Consider the following 19,913-nt stretch of genomic DNA (forward strand, 5'->3'; position numbering starts at 1 on the left):
TAGCCTGTATAGACTCCATATGCAAAATACATGCAGAGTCATTTTATTCTAAATTGTTTCACTTCAAAATGTGGCGTGAAAATTGAGCGTGTGGGCTGAGGATGAAAGAAGTGATTTTAAAGTGTTGTAAAATTATAGATGTGGGGCGGGGCAACTTGATGGCAACAAGATGGCAACTTTGGAGCCACAGCTGCCATGAACTCTCCAAGAGGCAGCAGCTTGCAACCTGGGATCTGCTGGATAGGGTAGGATACTGGGCTGTCTGTAGAGAGTGAACACTGGCTGGTCAGAGTGACACCAAAATACAGTCTCATAACTCTCTCTTGGGCTGACAAATGAAGGTCAGGGGGACAAAGGAAAATCCTCTGATTATTTCTGAGCTCAACCCCCCAAGTACCAGTCCCCTGGGGCAGCACAGCCACTCCTAGCAGGCTCCCAATGAGCTATTTTCTTTACCAAGATTCCTAGCTCACCAGGGTGTCATTCCAAACCTTTTCCTTTGATATCTCTCTCTGTCTCTCTCTCTCCTCTCTCTCTCTCTCTCTCTCTCTCTCTCTCTCTCTCTCTCTCTCTCTCGGCTGGAGCTCTATTTGAGTGACAGAATACATGACCAATCAGAGCCTCAGCCCTGTCTGGGAAAGACTACCTGGAGGGTATTTTTTGTTTTTTGTTTTTTGTTTTTTTGTTTTTTTGGATACTTCTTACAATTGGCTGTCTTTGCTCAGGCTGCCTGCAGCCAATCTAGTGGTCCAAGCTGCAGACTGACTGTTAGAGGTTTTCTACTCTATTTTATTTTATTACTACTGTTATTATATATACGTATCCCTTTTCTATCCACCTTCTTCAGGTTGACCAAAATTAACCATTGTTGTTTTTTTCCATTGCTAGGTGACTGGGTGCCCTATTCATTGTGAGAGGAACTTGTTTCTCTCTACCTCCTTTCTCCACTCTCCTTTTTCTCTCCTCCTAGAAAATAATAAAAAAAAAAACTCTTTCCTTTCACTGGTCTTCCTTTTTTCTTCTTTCTTTCCTTCTTTTTTTTATTTTTTTCTTCCTTCCTCCTTCTTTTGTTTTCTGAATTTACTTATACTTGCTTGTGAATTATTTTGGGGAAGAAAGTTGAAATTTGACTCAGAGTGGAGTGTGTGTATGTGTGTGTTTGTGTGTGTGTGTTCTCCTGTTTCTCCCCTTTCTATCACTAGAATTTATATTGGACAGTAGATTTGTATAATTGTCTATTCTTGCTTTCCATTTTTTTTCCTGTCTCTTTCTTTTTTCTTTTGTTTGGTTGCTATTTTTTCTTGAACTGGAGGTGCTGTTTGGCTAACTGGTATTGGTTGAACAGCATCAATCCTTGCTTCAGTTACTATTGTTTTAATTTCTGAGGTTGGTGACTGCACTTGTCATAACGGTCTTTAGTATAGTGTGGCTTGTACTCACAACACAACTGAAGAGCAAAAGAACAGAAAAATAAAAACCACATCAATAAAGAAATAGTTAAATAAAGAGCAAATAAAACTGCTACCACAATGAATCAGGGCAGGAGCCCAGAAGAAACTCCAAATCAGTCAGAAGTAACCATAGATAAGAAAAATGTGCAAGCAATAGTAAACTTAATAATCACAGAAATGAAGGCAACTATGGAGAAAAGGGCTATCAGAATTAGGGAAACAACGGAGGAGAACCTCAAAGAAAATACAAGCTACCTTGAGGTAATTAGAGAAATGAAAGCTGAAATAGCTGAGCTAAAAGGCCAACTAGCAGAACAAGCTAATACTATAACTGAACTGATGAAAGAAGCTGAAGGAAGGGAAAGCAGACTAACAAGCAGAAAACAGAATTAGCCAGACAGAGGATGAGCCAGAGAAAAAAAAGAAAGAGGTGAAAGAGCTCAACAAGAGATTGAGAGATACTGAAAAGAACAACTGAGACATATGGGATGATCTCAAAAGAAGTAACATTCGTATAATTGGCCTACCACAGGAAGAAAGAGAGGAAGGGGAAGTAAATATTCTAGAGGAAATAATGGAAGAAAACTTCCCAGATCTAAACAACAGAAAGGACATCAAGATTCAAGAGGCCCAGAGAGTCTCAAACAGAATCAGCTCAGACCTGAAGATACCAAGACACATCATAGGTACAATGAAAACAGCAAGGATAAAGAAAGGGTCCTAAAGGCTGAAAGAAAACAACAAAAAAGTAGTCATATAAACCACTATTTAATTAATATGAGAGGGGAAAAATTGACTGTATGTCTAAAACTTTTTAAAGCACAGACTGAGCCTTTTTAATACATAGGCTGAGTCTTTATTATGTTGACTCTCTCAAAAGCCTAGATCATGGAGAACAGAGCAACCAGTGGCACAGCTATATACAAATAATGTCAAAGGACATAAATTATGGTGATATCGGGTATTATACAACAAATCCTAACAAAGGGATTTTTTCATAGTCAACCCATTTAGCAAATGATGCCATTATAACAATAACTACCTGTTGTCTTCTTGAACCCTAAGACAGCAGGAACCTCACATTTTCTCTATAGAGTCTATATTTTCCCCAGTCCTGGAACCTTAGGGTGGGGCACACTTTCCTGCATGCTTCTTTCAATTCATATCAAATAATACTGCATCCCCTAATCCCATCCTAATCTATGCAAGGAGTGCCACCTTAGCATGCTTTACTTTAGACTGTGTCCAGAGACTTCAGGTGTAGAATGACAACCCTTCACCTTCATTACCTGGGTGAGACTTTTCCTTTCATAGTATTCTCTAATTCCACTCCAGGTGGTTCACTTCCTAACAAAGTCCCAAAACCTAGCTATAGACCAGGCCCTGTGTGATAGAACGTATGTTCACACGTATCCATAAACTAGGGCAAAATATATACCTGAAAGCAAAAATACACAATAGTCTGCAGTGAGGCAGTATAAAGTTCCTAATGAAATAGTGTCTACTTAGACTTAGATACCCTCCTCACCTACTTCCTATTACAGTTCTCTCACTCACTCCAAAGCTAACCTTAGCAAAGCAAGGACTGCAAAAGCTGAATAAGAGCAAGAACCTGGCATACTTTAATGATGACTCTTTAGTTGCTATCAGGCCACCCCATAAGCTCTTGGCCCTATTTGGGCAGTCCTCAGATTCCCAAACAGACATGATGGGCCTAGACCACAAATAAATCCCTTTCTCCATTGTTAGAGGTTATCTCTATCAGGAACAACAACAAAAGACCCCTTTTTGGGCCCCCATCAGACCTTACCCTCAACTTGGATCAACAATGGTAGAGAATGTTCCATCCTCTGAAGGGAGGATGGACAATATACTCTAGGCTACACCTGAGGAAGATGGGTAGATACTGGGGCAGCTTGGAATGTTCCTACTCATGACCACAGAATGTGAGCTCAGATCTACAGGGATGCAGATGTCACATAGGATCCTAAGCTGAATATGGGCCCCAGACCAAATCAAATCAGTGGGGTTTATAGTCAACAATATTTATACCCCTTCCCCATATTAGGGAGCTACTCTCTTCCCTGATCCAGCTTTCTGTCCCTTTTCTAGCCATGACATCACCTCCCCAGACAATAACTTGGCTCCATCTGCACATCAGATTTCAGGCTCAGAGAAAAAAAATAGTATAGCTACAGGCCTTTTGAAATATAACTAAAATATTCCTACCAGCTATCTACAAAATGGAGGAACCACCAACACTTCAGCTTCACTATTCCATCCTTTAGGTCCATGATTGGTCAACAATTTGTTTGGCTTTGTGTGTTAACTCTCTTTTCAGCCACCAGGTTCCTGATGCTCCCATGATGCCAACCAGATTTACCTGATGACCCCACTAATTTACAGATGACCCCACTAATGTGTCCTGGAGCTCCGCTTCCCCAGTGCCCCACCTTACTAGGGTAAAGAGAGAGGCAGGCTGGGAATTTGGATGTACCAGTCAATTCCCATGTTCAGCAGGGAAGCAATTACAGAAGCCAGACCTTCCACCTTCCACCTATCGCATCCCACAGTGACCTTGGGTCCATACTCCCAGGGAGATAAAGAATAGGAAAGCTATCAGGGGAGGGAATGGGATATGGAGATCTGGTGGTGGGAGTTGTGTGGAGTTGTATCCCTCTTATCCTGTGTTTTTTTTTTTAATGTCGCTTTTTTAAAATAAATAATAAAAATTAAAAAATATATATGGAGAAAAGTTTTAGAGAAAAATGCCCAATTTATTAGAGTTTGTGTTGTTATCCTTCCTTGCTAGTTATTTCCCACGTGCTGCAGAGTTTGAATGACCAAGAATCACTCTGATGGACCATACACATTATTATTTCAGAAGTTTTCCAAGAAAGCCAAAGATCTGGTCTTATGTTCTCTCCATTCCTTTTTTCTTCTTTTTTCCTCCATGGGTATTGCCACTCCTTGTGTTTTGTGCTATGTGTGCTTAACCCGCTGCACTACCGCCTGACCCCACCCTATTCTTGTTTTTTAATAAAGTCTAAGAAGCAAGCCACACGAAGAGAGGTCTTGCCCATTCATTCAAAGATTTCCCAGGAATATTTAGCACATCTAATGCTACATAGTATGAACATGGGTAGTGGAGGTCCCAGCCAGCAGGTGCTGTTTCTAGAGCAGGCTCATCTCTTGGACCTCTCAGTAGCCCTCTATTTACTTCCTCTACTTACTCTAACATGTCTTCACTCTACACTATATTATTTTTGAAGCTTAGAAGCACTGTTTTGGGACACAGGTTTGCATATTAGTATGATTGTAATCACACTGGTTCACTCTGGAAGGGCCAGTCCAGACTCACCTATTCTTCCAGTCCCCACCCCCACCCCCTTTGTGGCACTATGCATGCAATACAAGTCACATCCACTGTCTCTGTTGCTGCTGCTCTTATTTTCTAGGAAGTGGAAACCAACAACAGATGCGCCTAGCAGGTGAAGCCTGAGAAAGGTCTGGGCAGTAAATGGTTATGTGAGAAACAAACAAACAAACAAACATAGAATGAGAGAGTGAACCAGTGCCTGATTTAACAAGGGTTCTCATGAGAAGCTCTTAAGCAGCTGAGCTGCCACTTCACCTTGAGTGTGGACAGGCAAGGAGGAGGGGTTATTTTGAGATATGGAGGGGGAGCAGTTCAGGCGGTGCTAGTGCCTTGGCACACATGTAGAAGAGAGAGCAAAGAAAAGTAGCAGCAAGAGTCCAATCTGAAGACTGGAATGTAGACAAGGGAGAGAAGAATTTTAGTTTAAGAAACAGTGTAGGAACCCATCATTTGTTTTTATAGGGGAGTCACATCTAATAGATGAGCAGACAAGAATCAGGACAAGGAGCTAGAAAGCAGTACTCAGTGATGTTGAAGTATAATCAAGAGAGGGCTCTACGTGAAACTCAAGGAAGACCCTGTCAGGAGTTAAAGATTGGTTAATGAGGTTAGTTTCTGAATTACCAAGGGAGATGATACAAAAAGGCTACTGGCAGTGATTTGGGTGACGACAGAATAGTAGGGCACCCAACCAAATTGTTTTGGACTCTGGGTTCAGTCATTGACACTCCATGGGAATAGCAGAGAGATTCTGTTGATGGTGGAGCAGTAATCTATCTATCCCTCCCTCCCTCTCCCTCTCCCTCTCCCTCTCCCTCTCCCTCTCCCTCTCCCTCTCCCTCTCCCTCTCCCTCTCCCTCTCCCTCTTCCTCCCCCAACATAACATTGGGCTCAGTGGTAACTCACAGGCCTGAAACTCTGGATTTCATCTGCATATAATGAAAGTTAAAGTTACTGGATTTGGATATACTGAAATTAGTAGCAGCCTTTACAAGATAGTTTTCAATAGTGAAAGGCAGCAGAAAGAATGACTCTAGGAAACAAGGTGTTTTTCAGTAATGAGTGAGCTCTGGCAGAGTGATATCCAGCAAGGATTTTTGAGTCAAGTTAGTCCTGTTATCATTGATAATGGGAAAGTCAGTGAAAAATGATATATTGAAGATACAAATGGGCAGTTGGTATTTTTATTTAATGGAAGAATCTTTGAAAATGTGGGAGGGGTAAAATAAGTAGGTAATGCTACCATACCTTCCTCAAGGAATGTTCTCTTTGTATCCTTTCAAATTCAGTTAACAGTAGAAACTTGCGATTTATGCTAAGTACTGCAACAGAAAATCTACTACTTTGAGAAAGATAAGGTTTGGGTATAAAGATCTGAAGAAAAGTGTTTCAACATCCTTTAAAAGCAGATTACCTGTGGGTTTGGGTCAGTGGCAGTAGAACACACATGTTACTATAAACAACCACCCAGGTTCAGGCCTTCACTCCCCCAGTTCAGGCAAGCTCCCCCGGTTGTGAAGCAGTGCTGTAGGTGCTTCTCATTCTATCTCCCTGTCTTCCTCCCCATTCCCTCTCTCTGTCAAATTAATAAACAAAAATATTTTAAAGGATGTGTGGATTTGATGTATTGCAGCAAAACATGGGTTGAAAGGTCATTGGGTCTTGGTGCATGATAGTGGGAAGGATCCTAAGTTGGGTATAAGAGTGCTTTGCAAACACCTATCACACGTAGATGAGAAAGTCTTTCAAAGTGTTAACTGTACCGTAATCCATTATTATTTCAGTAAAGATGAAAGAAAGAAAGGAAGAAAGAATAAAACTTGAAAACTTGTATCTTTCAGGTGCTTCAAGAAGACCTAGAACAGGAACAAGTTCGCGTCAATTCTCTCACTCACATGGTGGTGGTCGTTGATGAATCCACTGGAGATGAGGCAACTGCTGCTTTGGAAGAACAACTCAAGGTCAGACTGTCTGTTCATGTATTAACTATGCCTTTCAAAATTTTTCGTGGCAGTCTGCAAACTACTTAGAAAATGTGATATGTCATTTGGAGATTACACATAATTAGAATGCATTATGTTTAAGAAAATTCTGATTATGGGGCTGGGTAGTGGCGCACTTGGTTGAGCACACCATAAAGACCCAGGTTTAAGTCCCCGGTCCCCACCTGCAGGGGGAGAGCTTTGTGAGTGGTAAAACCAATGCTGCAGGTGTCTCTCTGTCTCTCTTCCTCTCTAGCACCCCCTCCCTTATTGATTCCTGGCTGTCTCTATCCTATTAATAAATGAAGATTTAAAAAAGAAAAAAAAGAAAATTCTGATATATTCCCCATTTGCATTTTTTGTTTTGTCTTTGTGCTTTTACGAGAGCACTGCTTATGTCCCATTTGTACATAGTTCCTTTCATCATGCAGTATCTTCTCTCAGCCCTTTGGAAAACACACTTTTTTTTTCCTCCAGGGTTATTGGTGGGCTCGGTGCCTGCACCATGAATCCACCGCTCCTGAAGGCCACCTTTCCTCCTTTTTGTTGCCCTTGTTGTTGCAGCCTCATTGTGGTTATTATCACTGCCATTGTTGACGTTGTTCGTTGTTGGATAGGACAGAGAAATGGAGAGAGGAGGGGAAGACAGAGAGGGGGAGAGAAAGATAGACACCTGCAGACCTGCTTCACTGCCTGTGAAGTGACTCCCCTGCAGGTGGGGAGCTGGGGCCTCGAACCAGGATCCCTATGCCGGTCCTTGCGCTTCGTGCCACATGCGCTTAATCCACTGCGCCACCGCCCGACCCCCACAAACTTGTTTTTATTATAGTTACATCACATGTATTCAAGAACTAGCCAAAGGAATATTATGCCTCTTCAAATCAGTGGTCTCACTGCACAAAAAGTCATGTTGACAGAAAGGGTAAATCAGCAGTCAGGGTGTTATATAGACATGTGTTACTGGTAAGACGTTGTATTGAGGTGTCAACAAGTGCCCTATGAATCCTATACCGGCCCCATAAAATGATTAATTAAATGGAGCAAGAGAGAGAGAGAGAGAGGAGAGAATGAGAGAGAAACGGTAAGAAAGAAATACTGTTCTTTAATGAGGAACGAGATACTTTCTACATATTTGTTTCTGGCTGCTGCCAACTTAGACTAGAGGAGGGAGTAGCAGTGTGTTCAACACATGAAAGTTAGGTCGGGACAGATAACTTGCCTTTCAATTCCCTATTGATCCTGAGTTGTACCCATTATTTTCCTAGAATCCTAACCAGTGAACAATAAGAACTTGTAATATTGTCACTTTTTATGAGGCTTAACAGTAAAAAAAAATTCAACAAAATATGTGTTTATATCACAGCATCAGCATTTAGGAAAAATACTACTGTTTATAGTTCTTAATGTGACACATGCCTTTGTGGCCATCCACAACTGAAGGTCGTATTTGAGACATTCATCTTGTCCACCAAGAATCGGCCTTAATTTTGTGATAGTTAGGGGCCCAGTAGTCTGCCTTGTACAAGGGTACAATCAATATGGATTTAAAGAGCTTTCTCAGCCCAAGGATGGTCTAAGCATAGCTTTTTGCATCCAACCTGTAGTATGATTTCTTAAATCCTTATCTATGGTTTCTTTTCTTATTCTTTGAAGTGTGTGTGTGTGTGTGTGTGTGTGTGTGTGTGTGTGTGTGTGTGTGTGTGTCCTTCTGTCCTTTAATCCCAGTGAAATGACATTTCCTGGGGTTACTGCTGTTGAGTGCCAAGTCCTTCAAAGCTATCTCACTCACCATCATTAAATAGGAAAATGCAATTTATTGAACTGATAAAACACAGCATTTAATATGTTCTAGTGAGGCATGTTAACTGCTTATGTTTCTAAAGGATTTTCTAAAAGAAATTATGGATCTTAAAAAATGCTCAGGGGGGCCGGGCGGTAGCACAGCGGGTTAAGCACAGGTAGTGCGAAGCACAAGGACCTGCATAAGCATCCTGGTTCGAGCCCCGGGCTCCCCACCTGCAGGGGGATCACTTCACAAGTGGTGAAGCAGGTCTGTAGGTGTCTGTCTTTCTCTCCTCCTCTCTGTCTCCCCATCTCTCTTGATTTCTCTCTGTCCTATCCAACAACAACAACAGCAATGACAACAGTAATAATAATGACAACAACAAGGGTAACAAGGGCAACAAAGTGGGGAAAATGACCTCCAGGAGCAGTGGATTCCTAGTGCAGGCAACGAGCCCCAGTGATAACCCTGGAGGTAAAAAAAAAAAAAAAAAAAAAAAAAAAAAACCCTCATGTGGGGCCAGGCAAAGGCACACATGGTGAAGTTCACCTGGTACTAAACACAAGGGTGTGGCCAGGGACACTGGTTGGAGCCCCTGCTCCCCACCTGCAGGGGGACATTTTCCAAGTTGTGAAGCACTTCAGCAGGTGTCTCTCTCCCTCCCCCCTCCCTCCCTCTCCCTCTCAGTTTCTCTTTGTACTATCTAATAAAATGAAGGGGAAAAAAAGAAGGAAAGAAATTTTTTTCCCAGGAGCACTGGATTTGTAACCCCAACGTGCAAGGATCCAAGTTCAAGCACTTGGTCTCTAGCTGCAGGGCACGCTTTTCCAAGCGGTAAAGCTGTGCTGCAGATATCTCTTTCTTCCTCTATATCTCCTTCTTCTCTCTTTATTCTTTCTATCTCTATTCATGAAATTAATAAAGAAATTTTTTTAAAAAATGGGCATGATGCACTATGTTGTAATTAGCTGTGTCATGTATGATCAGATGCATGTACATAAACACAGGCATGGCAAACTAATGTATTGAATTGGCAAATACACTAACAGAGTCACTCACATGTTAACACTGCTTCTTCTACAGGTGACTGGAACCTCAGTGTGGTCCAGCACCTGTGGATTATTTTTCACTATTTTTTTATTTGGATCGGAAGACTTCATTTAATAGGAAAGAGAAAGAGACATAGGGACTCCATGCAAGGAAAACACAACTTGGAAAGACACAACAAGAATCATTGTGGGCTTCGGTTGAGTGATGTCTAACCACCCACCTCTGATTCCTTATGACCTGCTAATATGAGATTCTCACTCCACATCTTCATTTTCCTTTGTTGCCTTTCATGCCAATAGAATATTTAATCCATTTTTCATTCTAGTTTGCTCAAGTGCTATCTAGGGCCCTAGAAGGGACATCCAGTGGCTGTTAGTAAAGAAATGCAGATGTAGAAAATGATAAAAGAAGTCCTTGATTTAGCACAGAAGAAATGCATTCTTAACCATCATAAGTTAGAACTCTAAAAAAAAAATACTCCCCACAGAATATCTTTACATGTGTTGAGTTAGTTCTGTGAACTCTATTATAAGTCATATTTTTTCCTCTCACTTTAAAAGACTTTTAGAAGTCCTTTTTAAAAGGTTTGAAGTAAAATAGTCAGGTCAGAACATATGCTTAGGGATTCTCAAAGATAGCATGAGCTATTGAAGGATAATATTCAGAAAAGCACTGTCTGTTGTAAATTAATTTGTCTTCTTTCTCTCAGAGCTTCAACTAATCCCTCAGCAATGTCACCACGGGTCAGTAACTTGTCCTTAACTTCAGGGGTTTCTGGGGATGTCAGTGCACAGAGTTTCAGGTTTGGAAGCAGTGGTTCCAGTCAACTTGTTTCACTGAGAATTAGCTTGGCTGAATAAGCTGTGTAACATGTGTAGTGTTTTCCCTCCTGGAGGACATTACCTGTTCTCTCTAAGCTTTCTGCTTCCCTTATGTTTTGTAACTTCAACGAAAACTTGTTATGTTCTTAAATTTATTGTCTTTATTTATTAGATAGAGGCAACCAGAAATCAAGAGAGTAAGAGGGAGAAAGAAAGAGAGATACCTGCAGCACTGCTTAATCACTCTCAAAGGTTTCCCCCTGCAGGTTCTAGGTACTAGGGGCGTGACACATTGTATGTAACGTGTGCTCAACCAGGTGTGCTATCACCCAGCCCCAAATACTTAGTATTTTTTAAAAATTTTTTCTATCCCAAGGCTCAAGCTGAGGAACCGAAGTGAAAAAAAAAAAAAAGTGAACAAGAACTAGACATCAGACATCGTTTTTTTGTCTTCCTGTATTGGATGTGTGCTGTTTGTGAGTTTCTGGACTTGGTTGGTCCAGTGGCAGCTGTTTTTGATCTCCGCTTTTTGGAATCCCTTGATGGGTCCCTGTTTATCATGGTCACCATCATTAGTATAGCAACTACTCTTTTTTTTTTTTAAATAGTGCCTTAATAATGATTAACCAGATTGTAAGATAACAGGGATACAATTGCACACAGTTCCTACTACCAGAGCTCCCTGTCCTATACCCTCCATCAGAAGCTTTCCTATTCTTTACCCCTTTGGGAGTATGAACCAAGGTTCTTTTTGAGGTGCAGAAGGTGGAAGGTCTGGCTTCTTCACTGGACATGGACATTACTAGGTCGATCTAGAAACCCTGCCTATTTCGGTCTTTCCCTACTGGGGTAAGTTTCTGAAGAAGTGAGACTTTGGGACACCTTGCTGAGTTCCTCTGCTCAGGGAGGTCAGAATGGCATCATGGTAGTCTCTGCAACTTGGTGGCTGAAAGACAGTAGGATACAAAGCGGGACAATTGTGTAATAAACAGGAACACAAAGGTAGCAGAGCAGATGAAATTAGGGGTCTTCATGTGAGAAGAAGCTAGGCAGTCTATTTTAGGTATGCTCCAAGGAGCGGGGGGCATGACTTTAGTATTTTTTGCCTGAGCCCCTTAGCTAACATACAGGTAGGCTAAAAGTATTATCTGGGAAGATGGTGTCAAGGTTGAGAATAGGACTAGAAAGCTGGATTATTGCAGAGAGTAGCTTCCAAACATTAGGAAAGAATATAAACACCATTAACTGTTAACCCTATTGGTCTGACCTAGGGCCCATATATATTTATATTTAGTACAGGAGCCTGTATAACCTCTGAGTCCCTGTCAGTCTACACTCATAGCCCATGGTCATAGCTGGGAACTTTCTAGGCTGCACTCATGTCAAAACCAGTCTTCCTTGAGTGGAAGGTTGACCTCACTTTGCTTTGCAGAGTGGAGTAGTCTTTACCATGCAACTACTCTTCCGGTACTTGCAGTTAAAGAGAGGAAATGGATGTTCATAAAATACATATAATAATGAGCAAACACTTCAGAATGGCCACAGTTTATTTCTGTGGAACGAAGCAACAATGGTCAGCTTGGGTACACTGTTGAGGATCAGAAAAATGTAGCTAGAGGAGGGTTGACAAATAGAGCTTTACTGAAGAATAAGAAATCAGGGAGTCCGGTGGTAGTGCAGTGGGTTAAGTGCACATGGTGCAAAGCACAAAGACGGGCGTAAGGATCCCGGTTCGAGCCCCCCAGATCCCCACCTGCAGGGGGGTCGCTTCACAGACAGTGAAGCAGGTCCAAGGTGTCTGTCTTTCTCTCCCCCTCTCTGTCTACCCTCTTTTCATTTCTTTCTGTCCTATCCAACAATGACGACATTAGCAACAACAACAGTAATAAATACAACAATAAAACAACAAGGACAACAAAAGGGAAAATAAATAAATATTTTTTCTTTTTTATTTAAGAAAGGATTAATTAACAAAACCATAGGGTAGGAGGGGTACAATTCCACACAATTCCCACCACCCAGTCTCCATATCCCACCCCCTCCCCTGTTAGCTTTCCCATTCTCTATCCCTCTGGGAGCATGGACCAGGGTCATTGTGGGTTGCAGAAGGTAGAAGGTCTGGCTCCTGTAATTGCTTCCCCGCTGAACATGGGCGTTGACTGGTCGGTCCATACTCCCAGTCTGCCTCTCTCTTTCCCTAGTAGGGTGGGTCTCTGGGGAAGCTGAGCTCCAGGACACATTGGTGGGGTCTTCAGTCTAGGGAAGCCTGGCCGGCATCCTGATGACATCTGGAACCTGGTGATTGAAAAGAGAGTTAACATACAAAGCCAAACAAATTGTTGAGCAATCATGGACCCAAAGCTTGGAATAGTGGAGAGGAAGTGTTAGGGGGGTACGCACTGCAAACTCTAGTGTATTTCTGCTTTTAGGTATATATTTTGCAGTAGTTTATGGATACGTGTGAACATACACTCTCTCTCACAGAAACTGGTGTATATCTAGGTTTTGGGACTTTGTTAGAAAGTGAACCACCTGAGATGGAATTAGAGTATACTATGAAAGGAAAGGTCTCACCCGAGTAATGAAGCTGAAGGGTTGTCATTCCACACGTGAAGTCTCTGGACACAGTCTGAAGTGAAGCATGTTGAGGTGGCAATCTTTGTGTTGGTTAGGTTGTGATCGGCAGATGCAATATTATTTAGTATGGATTGGGAGAGTCATACGGGAAAGTGGGCCCTATCCAAGGGTTCCAGGACTGGGGGAAGTAGAGGCTCTATAGTGGAGATGTGAGGTTCCTGCTGTCTTAGGGTTCCAAAAGACAATCGATAGTTAATGTTATCATCACATTATTTGGTAATTGGGTTAACTTTGAAAAGTTCTTTTGTTAGGGTTTGCTGTACAGTACCCAGTATCTTGTATATAGCTGTGCTATTGGTTGCTTCTGATCTACTTGGTCTAGGCTTTTGAGAGAGTCTGCATATCAATTACACAGCCTTTATATTAAAAAGATTCAGTTTGTGTTTTGAAAAACTTCGAGACATACAATTAATTTTCCCCCTCTTCGTATTAATTAACTAGTGATTTATATGACTACATTTTACTAGGAGTGTACATAAACACCATTCCCACCACCAAAAGACTGTGACCCATCCCTCCCACCCACTCTCACCCCCCACTGGCCCAGGAATCTGCATGTCTACCCCTCACCACAGGGTTTTTACTTTGGTGCCCTACTTACAATTTGGTCAGGTCCTGCTTTTAGTTTCCCTTTCAGATCTTCTTACTCAACTTATGTTGATGAGTGGGATCATCCCATACTCATCTTTATCTTTCTGACTTAGCTCACTTAACATAATTCCTTCTAGCTCTGTCCAAGAGACAGGGTCAGAGAAGGTGGGTTCATTGTTTTTGATAGCTGCATAGTATTCCATTGTGTATATATACCACAGCTTTCTCAGCCACTCATCTGTTGTTGGGCACCTGGGTTGCTTCCCGGTTTTAGCTTTGATGAATTGTGCTGCTATGAACATAGGAGTACACACCTCTTTTTGGTTGGGTGTTATGGAGTCCTTGGGGTATAACCCCAGGAGAGGAATTACTGGATCATATGGAAGGTCCATGTCTAGCCTTGTGAGAGTTTTCCAGACTGCTCTCCACAGAGGCTGTACCAATTTACATTCCCACCAGCAATGTAAAAGGGTTCCTCTATCCCCCCAACCTCTCCAGCATTTGTTGCTGCTGTCCTTTTTGATGTATGCCATTCTTACAGGAGTGAGGTGGTATCTTAGTGTTGTCTTAATTTGCATTTCTCTGACAATCAGTGACCTAGAGCAGTTTTTCATATGTTTGTTAGCCTTTTGGATCTCCTCTGTAGTGAATGTTTTGTTCATATCCTCTGCCCATTTTTGGATGGGGTCATTTGCTTTTTTGGTGCTAAGTTTGCTGAACTCTTTATATATTTTGGTGATTAGTTTCTTGTCTGATGTATGATATGTGAAGATCTCCCATTCTGTGAGGGGTCTCTTTGTTTGTTTAATAGTTTCTTTGGATGTGCAGAAGCTTTTCAATTTGATGTAGTCAAATTGGTTTTTTTCTGCTTTAGTCTTCCTTGCAATTGGGTTTGATTCATCAAAGATGTCCTTGAGGTGTATGTGGGAAAGTGTTTTACCAATGTTTTCCTCTAAGTATTTGATTGTTTCTGGTCTGACATCTAGGTCTTTGATCCATTTGGAGTTGATTTTTGTTTCTGGTGAGATAAAGTGGTTCAATTTCATTCTTCTGCATGTTACAACCCAGGTTTCCCAGCACCAATAAATAAATATTTTTAAAAAAGAATCAGAAATAAGTGGCTGGGAAGACAGCATAATGGTTCTGTAAAAGACTTTCATTCCGGAGGCTTTAAGTCCTAGACTCAGTTCTCAGTATTGCTATAAGCTAGATCTGAGCTGTGTTCTGGTTAGTATCTCTCTCTAAAATAAAACTAAAAGAAAATTGTTGTCTCATTGTATATCCCAATAAATAAAAAGCATTTATTTTATGAGAAAGGTAATAATTTGGGTTATGGAGACAGCATACTGATTTTGCCAAAGACTTACATGAGGCTCTGAGGTCCCAGCTTTTATCTCCAACACCACCACATACCAGATTTGAGAAGTGTTGTAGTTTTCTCTCCCCCCTCTCCCTCCCCCTCTCCCTCCCCTCCCCTCTCCCTCCCCTCTCCCTCCCCTCTCCCTCCCCCTCCCCCTCCCCCTCCCCCTCTCCCTCCCCTCCCCTCTCCCTCCCCTCTCCCTCCCCTCTCCCTCCCCCTCCCCCTCTCCCTCCCCTCCCCTCTCCCTCCCCTCTCCCTCCCCCTCCCCCTCTCCCTCCCCCTCCCCCTCTCCCTCCCCTCCCCTCTCCCTCCCCTCCCCTCTCCCTCCCCCTCTCCCTCCCCCTTTCCCTCCCCCTCTCCCCCTCCCTCCCCCCTCTTCCCCTCTCCCTTCCTCCTCTTCCCCTCTCCCTCCCTCCTCCTCCTCCTCTCCCTGCCTCTCCTTCCTCCTCCCCCCTCCCTCTCTTTCTCTGTATCTCATAAAATATTTAAGAAAAGAGAAAAAAATAAAGAATCGAATAGATGAGAGCAGCTTTATATTAAACAGTATGGCATAGTTTCTTGTTAAGGCAATCATGGTTTTGGTATAGCATCAAGTTTCCTAGAATGAATAAGTGAATGTAGCTTGTATTTTAACTGGATTTTCCCAGGATGTTGGCATCCTATAAAGAATATTTGTAAGCGCACGTGGCACAAAGCACAAGGACTGGTTAGGATCCTGGTTCAAGCCTCTGCCTCCCCACCTGCAGGGGAGTCGCTTCACAGGTGGTGAAGCAGGTCTGCAGGTGTCTCTCTGTCTCTCTTCCTCTCTATCTCTCCCATCTCTCTCAATTTTTTCTCTGTCTCTATCCAATAACAAATCAATTTAAAAATTTTTAAAAAGAATATTTGTAGAATCAGTGGGCATTTAATTTATGGGAAATTCCTTTACCTATTAGATATATGTAAGCAGTGTTTTTTGCTTCAAACATGGAGGCATATTTTTTAAATTCTTTTTTTTTTTACTTGATAGTACAAAGAGAAATTATGAGAGGAAAGAGAGGGAGATAGGGTAAGAAAGAGAGACACCTGCATCTTTGCTTCAGCATTCAGGAGGCTTTGTCCTGGAAATGTGACCTGGGCTTGAACCCAGGTCCTTACACATGGTAATGTGAGCACTCAGCTGGGTGCTCCACTAGCCAATTCCAGGAAGACCTTTTGTTTATAAGTTACTCCAGGAGGCTGTACAATCATAAATAGGCAGTTGATATCTTGGAGGTCTTTTGCCTCAATCTCATCACTGAACCAAAATTCTTCAATCCAATTTTCTTTTTCTGTATGGACCCTAGAATCAGAAAAGCGCCCTTACCGCCAGCAGGCGATGGGGAAGTGGCTGTGCTCTGCTTCCCTCTAGCATTGCTCTCTGAAGCTCCCACTCTGGTGATGCCATGGCTGTCCCCCATGAGCACCTTTCCCTGCATGCTCCAGGTGCTGCAGATTCATCATGTCCTTTACTGTGAAGGAATAAACCAGAGTTTTTGTTTCTGGCATAGGTATCGCTTTGTTGTAGAACCTGCTGGTGTTTGCTGTCACTTCTCTGAACTCTTGGTCTTCTTGTTAAAGAAGCACTCTTGAGTTCACTACCCACATTGAAGGTGGTGCGGGCTCAATTTAGTAGCATTTCTCCTTTGGTTAAAATCCCTAGTTCGTTTCCATCCTAAATATAGTCATCACTTAGGCCTAGCTTGTATTTCCCCCCGACCTCTATTTCTGTTATATTGCATCCCCCCACCTCAACATGCATGCTATTCCTATCAGAAACATTTATTTTTTTGAAACACAGAGGCAGAAAGGTAGTGATAAAGACCTCAGCCTAAAGCTTCCTTAAATGTGGGTCAAATATGGGTCATGCCCATGGCAATGAAAATGATCACAATTAAGGTGGTCAGGCAAAGCCTACATGCTACCATGTGCAAGGACCCACATTAGAGTTTTTGCTTCCCACCTGCAGGCCTGCAAGTCCTGTGCAGTTCCAGGGAACTACTTCTATGTCCCTCCTTTCATCTCCAGGGTTATGGTGGGGCTCTGTGCTTGCACTACTAATGCACTGCTCCCAGAGGCATCTTTTTTTTTTTTTTATGTCCATTGTTGTTGTTATTGCTGCTACTGTTGTTTCAGCTAAACCAAGAGAGGAGGGAGAGAAAGATAGACACCTGCAGACCAGTTGCTCTGCTTGTGAAGCGACCTCCCTGCAGGTGGGGAGACTGGAGCTTGAACTGGAATCCTTATGCCAGTCCTTGCACTTCTCACTCTGTGTGCTTAATCTGCTGCGCTATTGGCAGACCCGGTATGGGCGCTTTAATCCATGTCTGATATGATATATTTTACCCACTTTGTCCTGTTACTCTGTTTATCAGAAGACTCAATCTTCTGTATGTCTACTTTTTGAATACTCATGCTTAACATAGAAAACTCAGTTTAGATTTCCATTAAGGAAAGTATTCTGTTTAATTATTTTTATAACATAGTGATGGATATCCTCTCTTGATGGGAATCAAAATCATCTGCTAAAAGGTTCCATGTTCAAAAAAAATCTTCTTACTGATAATGTCCCTAATCATGTGAGACTTCGCAACAGGTATGCACAGTGAGTTTTTTATTGAAGAACCCAGAAAAGCACACAAATCGTGATTATAACTTGCATAACTTCACAAAGGTCACATCACATACTCCTGCAACCACAGGGATGGTAGTATGTTACCAGCTATCAAACAGTGTCCATTAAGCCCTATGGTAATCATGGCCTTTCCTCTTCTCTGATCCATTATCTTTGATTCATTTCTGCTTTATTTTCAGCTTCATGAAAGGGAATGAACAAACAGGCATACATGCTTTCTATAATTTTTACCCTCACTCTTTAGTTTATGCAGGCTGTATTGAACTTTAGCTCAGTAATTTTCACATTTGCTTAATAACCATTTTAATGAATCTACCTCAACTAAATTATCCGTTCTGTTGTTCTGAAAGGGAAAACACAAAATGAAACCTGGACTGGGAATGGTGTATTGCAGCAATGAAAGGAATCTGGGGAAGGAAGGAAGAGATGGGCTTGGAGAGGCTTTTGGGTCCTTGTGTGTGAGGGTGGAAAAGCACGTAGGTGGGAGGCGAAGGTGTTTCACAGACATATGTCTTGGAGAGAAGAAAAATTGTCCTTAGATGTCAACAATTGCACTGCATACTATTAAACTCCAGTAAAAAGATATTAAAAATAAGATTTACATTTAAGATGAACAGAAGAATAATATACAGCTTTCAATTTTACAAAGTACATGCTTTATAGTTAGGGAAAATCTGGCTTATTTTCTAAAAGTTTTAGGGGGAACCCAGCTTATGTACAGAACTACATGAGACTTTTCTTCTTTTTTTTAAAATATGTTTAGAAGGTTTTCTAGCTGTTTTGTTCATTGCATTGCTTCTGATGTTTTACAGTTAACTTTGCTTTTAATTGAATTTCACTGAAACTATACATCAGTTTGTGGTATATTGGCATTTTTATCTATAAAAGTGTTTTCACTTAGGAATATGGTATCAGCTTCCCATTACTAAGCTTTTTATTGTCTTGTAATAATGATTCTATGTTTTTCAGGATCACAAGTCTTAGACTTTCATGAGATTTATTTGAAGTCATTTTCTAATTTTTTTTGCTTTTTCTGTAATTGGGATATCTAATTTACATTTATATTTATTAAATGCTGATATGAAGAAGCTGATTCTTGTTACCTGTCCTTGCATTGAGAGGATGTGCTAAATTTACTTACTAATTTGCATAGCTTATTTCTAGTATCACTTAGATGTACATATATATGTTACTTGTCAATAATCACAATCTTACTTTTCCCTTTACTTACATTATTCATTCAGCCTATTAGCTTGACCTTTTTGTACTGCATGAAGACTCTTAATAATGTACAATTGTTGTTGATCACTATTTGCCTTTTAGGTCTCCCAGTCTATGATGCAGCAACAGGAAAGTTGTCATGCTTTATTATATCTAAGCAGCATTCCACTGCATAGCTTTCCCACCTGTACTTTTTCCATGTTCAAAGACATATCTTGATTTAGCATCTTTCCCACATCCCGCCCTCCCGCCCCCTGTTAAGTGTCCATGGAGGGCACTTTGTGGTATTGTGTCGTATATATGGGAGACTCTCGGGTCATTCCCCAGTACCACCTCCTCGCACAGTATGGATAGTTCCACGTTGAACAGCTACAGTGGTCGTAACTCAGCACTGAGACATTCATGTAAAATACCACCCCCCCATGTTCAGAGACTGAACCATGAAACGGTGAGCTATAATAAAACTTCCACTGTAGAGAAACTTCAGAAAGGGCTGTCCTGTTTTACTTTTTTTTTTTATTGTCAACAGCTTTATTGCTGATTCTCAGTTCCTGCATGAATCCTCCTCTTCCAGCAGCCATTTTTTCCTTTACTATCATTACTATTTATAAGAATTGCTGGCTCTCAGTGTCTGCTTGAATCCTCTTCTGACAGCGATTTTCTCATTATCATTTTTAATATAATTTATAAAAATATATTTTATTTGATAGGCAGAGAGAATTTGAAAGGTGAGGGGGAGACATAGAGGGAAAAAGATAGAGAGACACCTGCCATACTTACTTCACCACTCTTGAAGATTCCCCCGTGCAGGTGGTGAGCAGTGGATTGATCCCCTCTTTGGTATTATGTGCTTTTTACTAGACGCGCTACAGCCTGGCCCCTGTAGTGCAATTTTGAATGCCTCATCTGGATTCTCTGGTATCACAGTAGAGCCCACTGGTAGGAGGTGAAAAGTACAGTGCTTATTAAGCTGTCTTGGAAGCTA

General features: G+C 41.6%; 1 protein-coding gene across 7 annotated transcripts in view; it reads left to right on the forward strand.

The window, feature by feature from the left end:
- DMD (dystrophin) overlaps window positions 1–19,913 on the forward strand; it is a 2,449,111-nt gene that overhangs the window by 819,876 nt on the left and 1,609,322 nt on the right. For all 7 annotated transcript variants that reach the window (XM_060182733.1, XM_060182732.1, XM_060182735.1 and 4 more), the window contains one exon: window positions 6,672–6,791. In XM_060182733.1, coding sequence (XP_060038716.1) covers window positions 6,672–6,791 — 120 coding nt within the window. The remainder of the gene's footprint in view (window positions 1–6,671; window positions 6,792–19,913) is intronic.

Source organism: Erinaceus europaeus, chromosome X (genome assembly GCF_950295315.1).
Source record: "Erinaceus europaeus chromosome X, mEriEur2.1, whole genome shotgun sequence".
NCBI lineage: Eukaryota > Metazoa > Chordata > Mammalia > Eulipotyphla > Erinaceidae > Erinaceus > Erinaceus europaeus.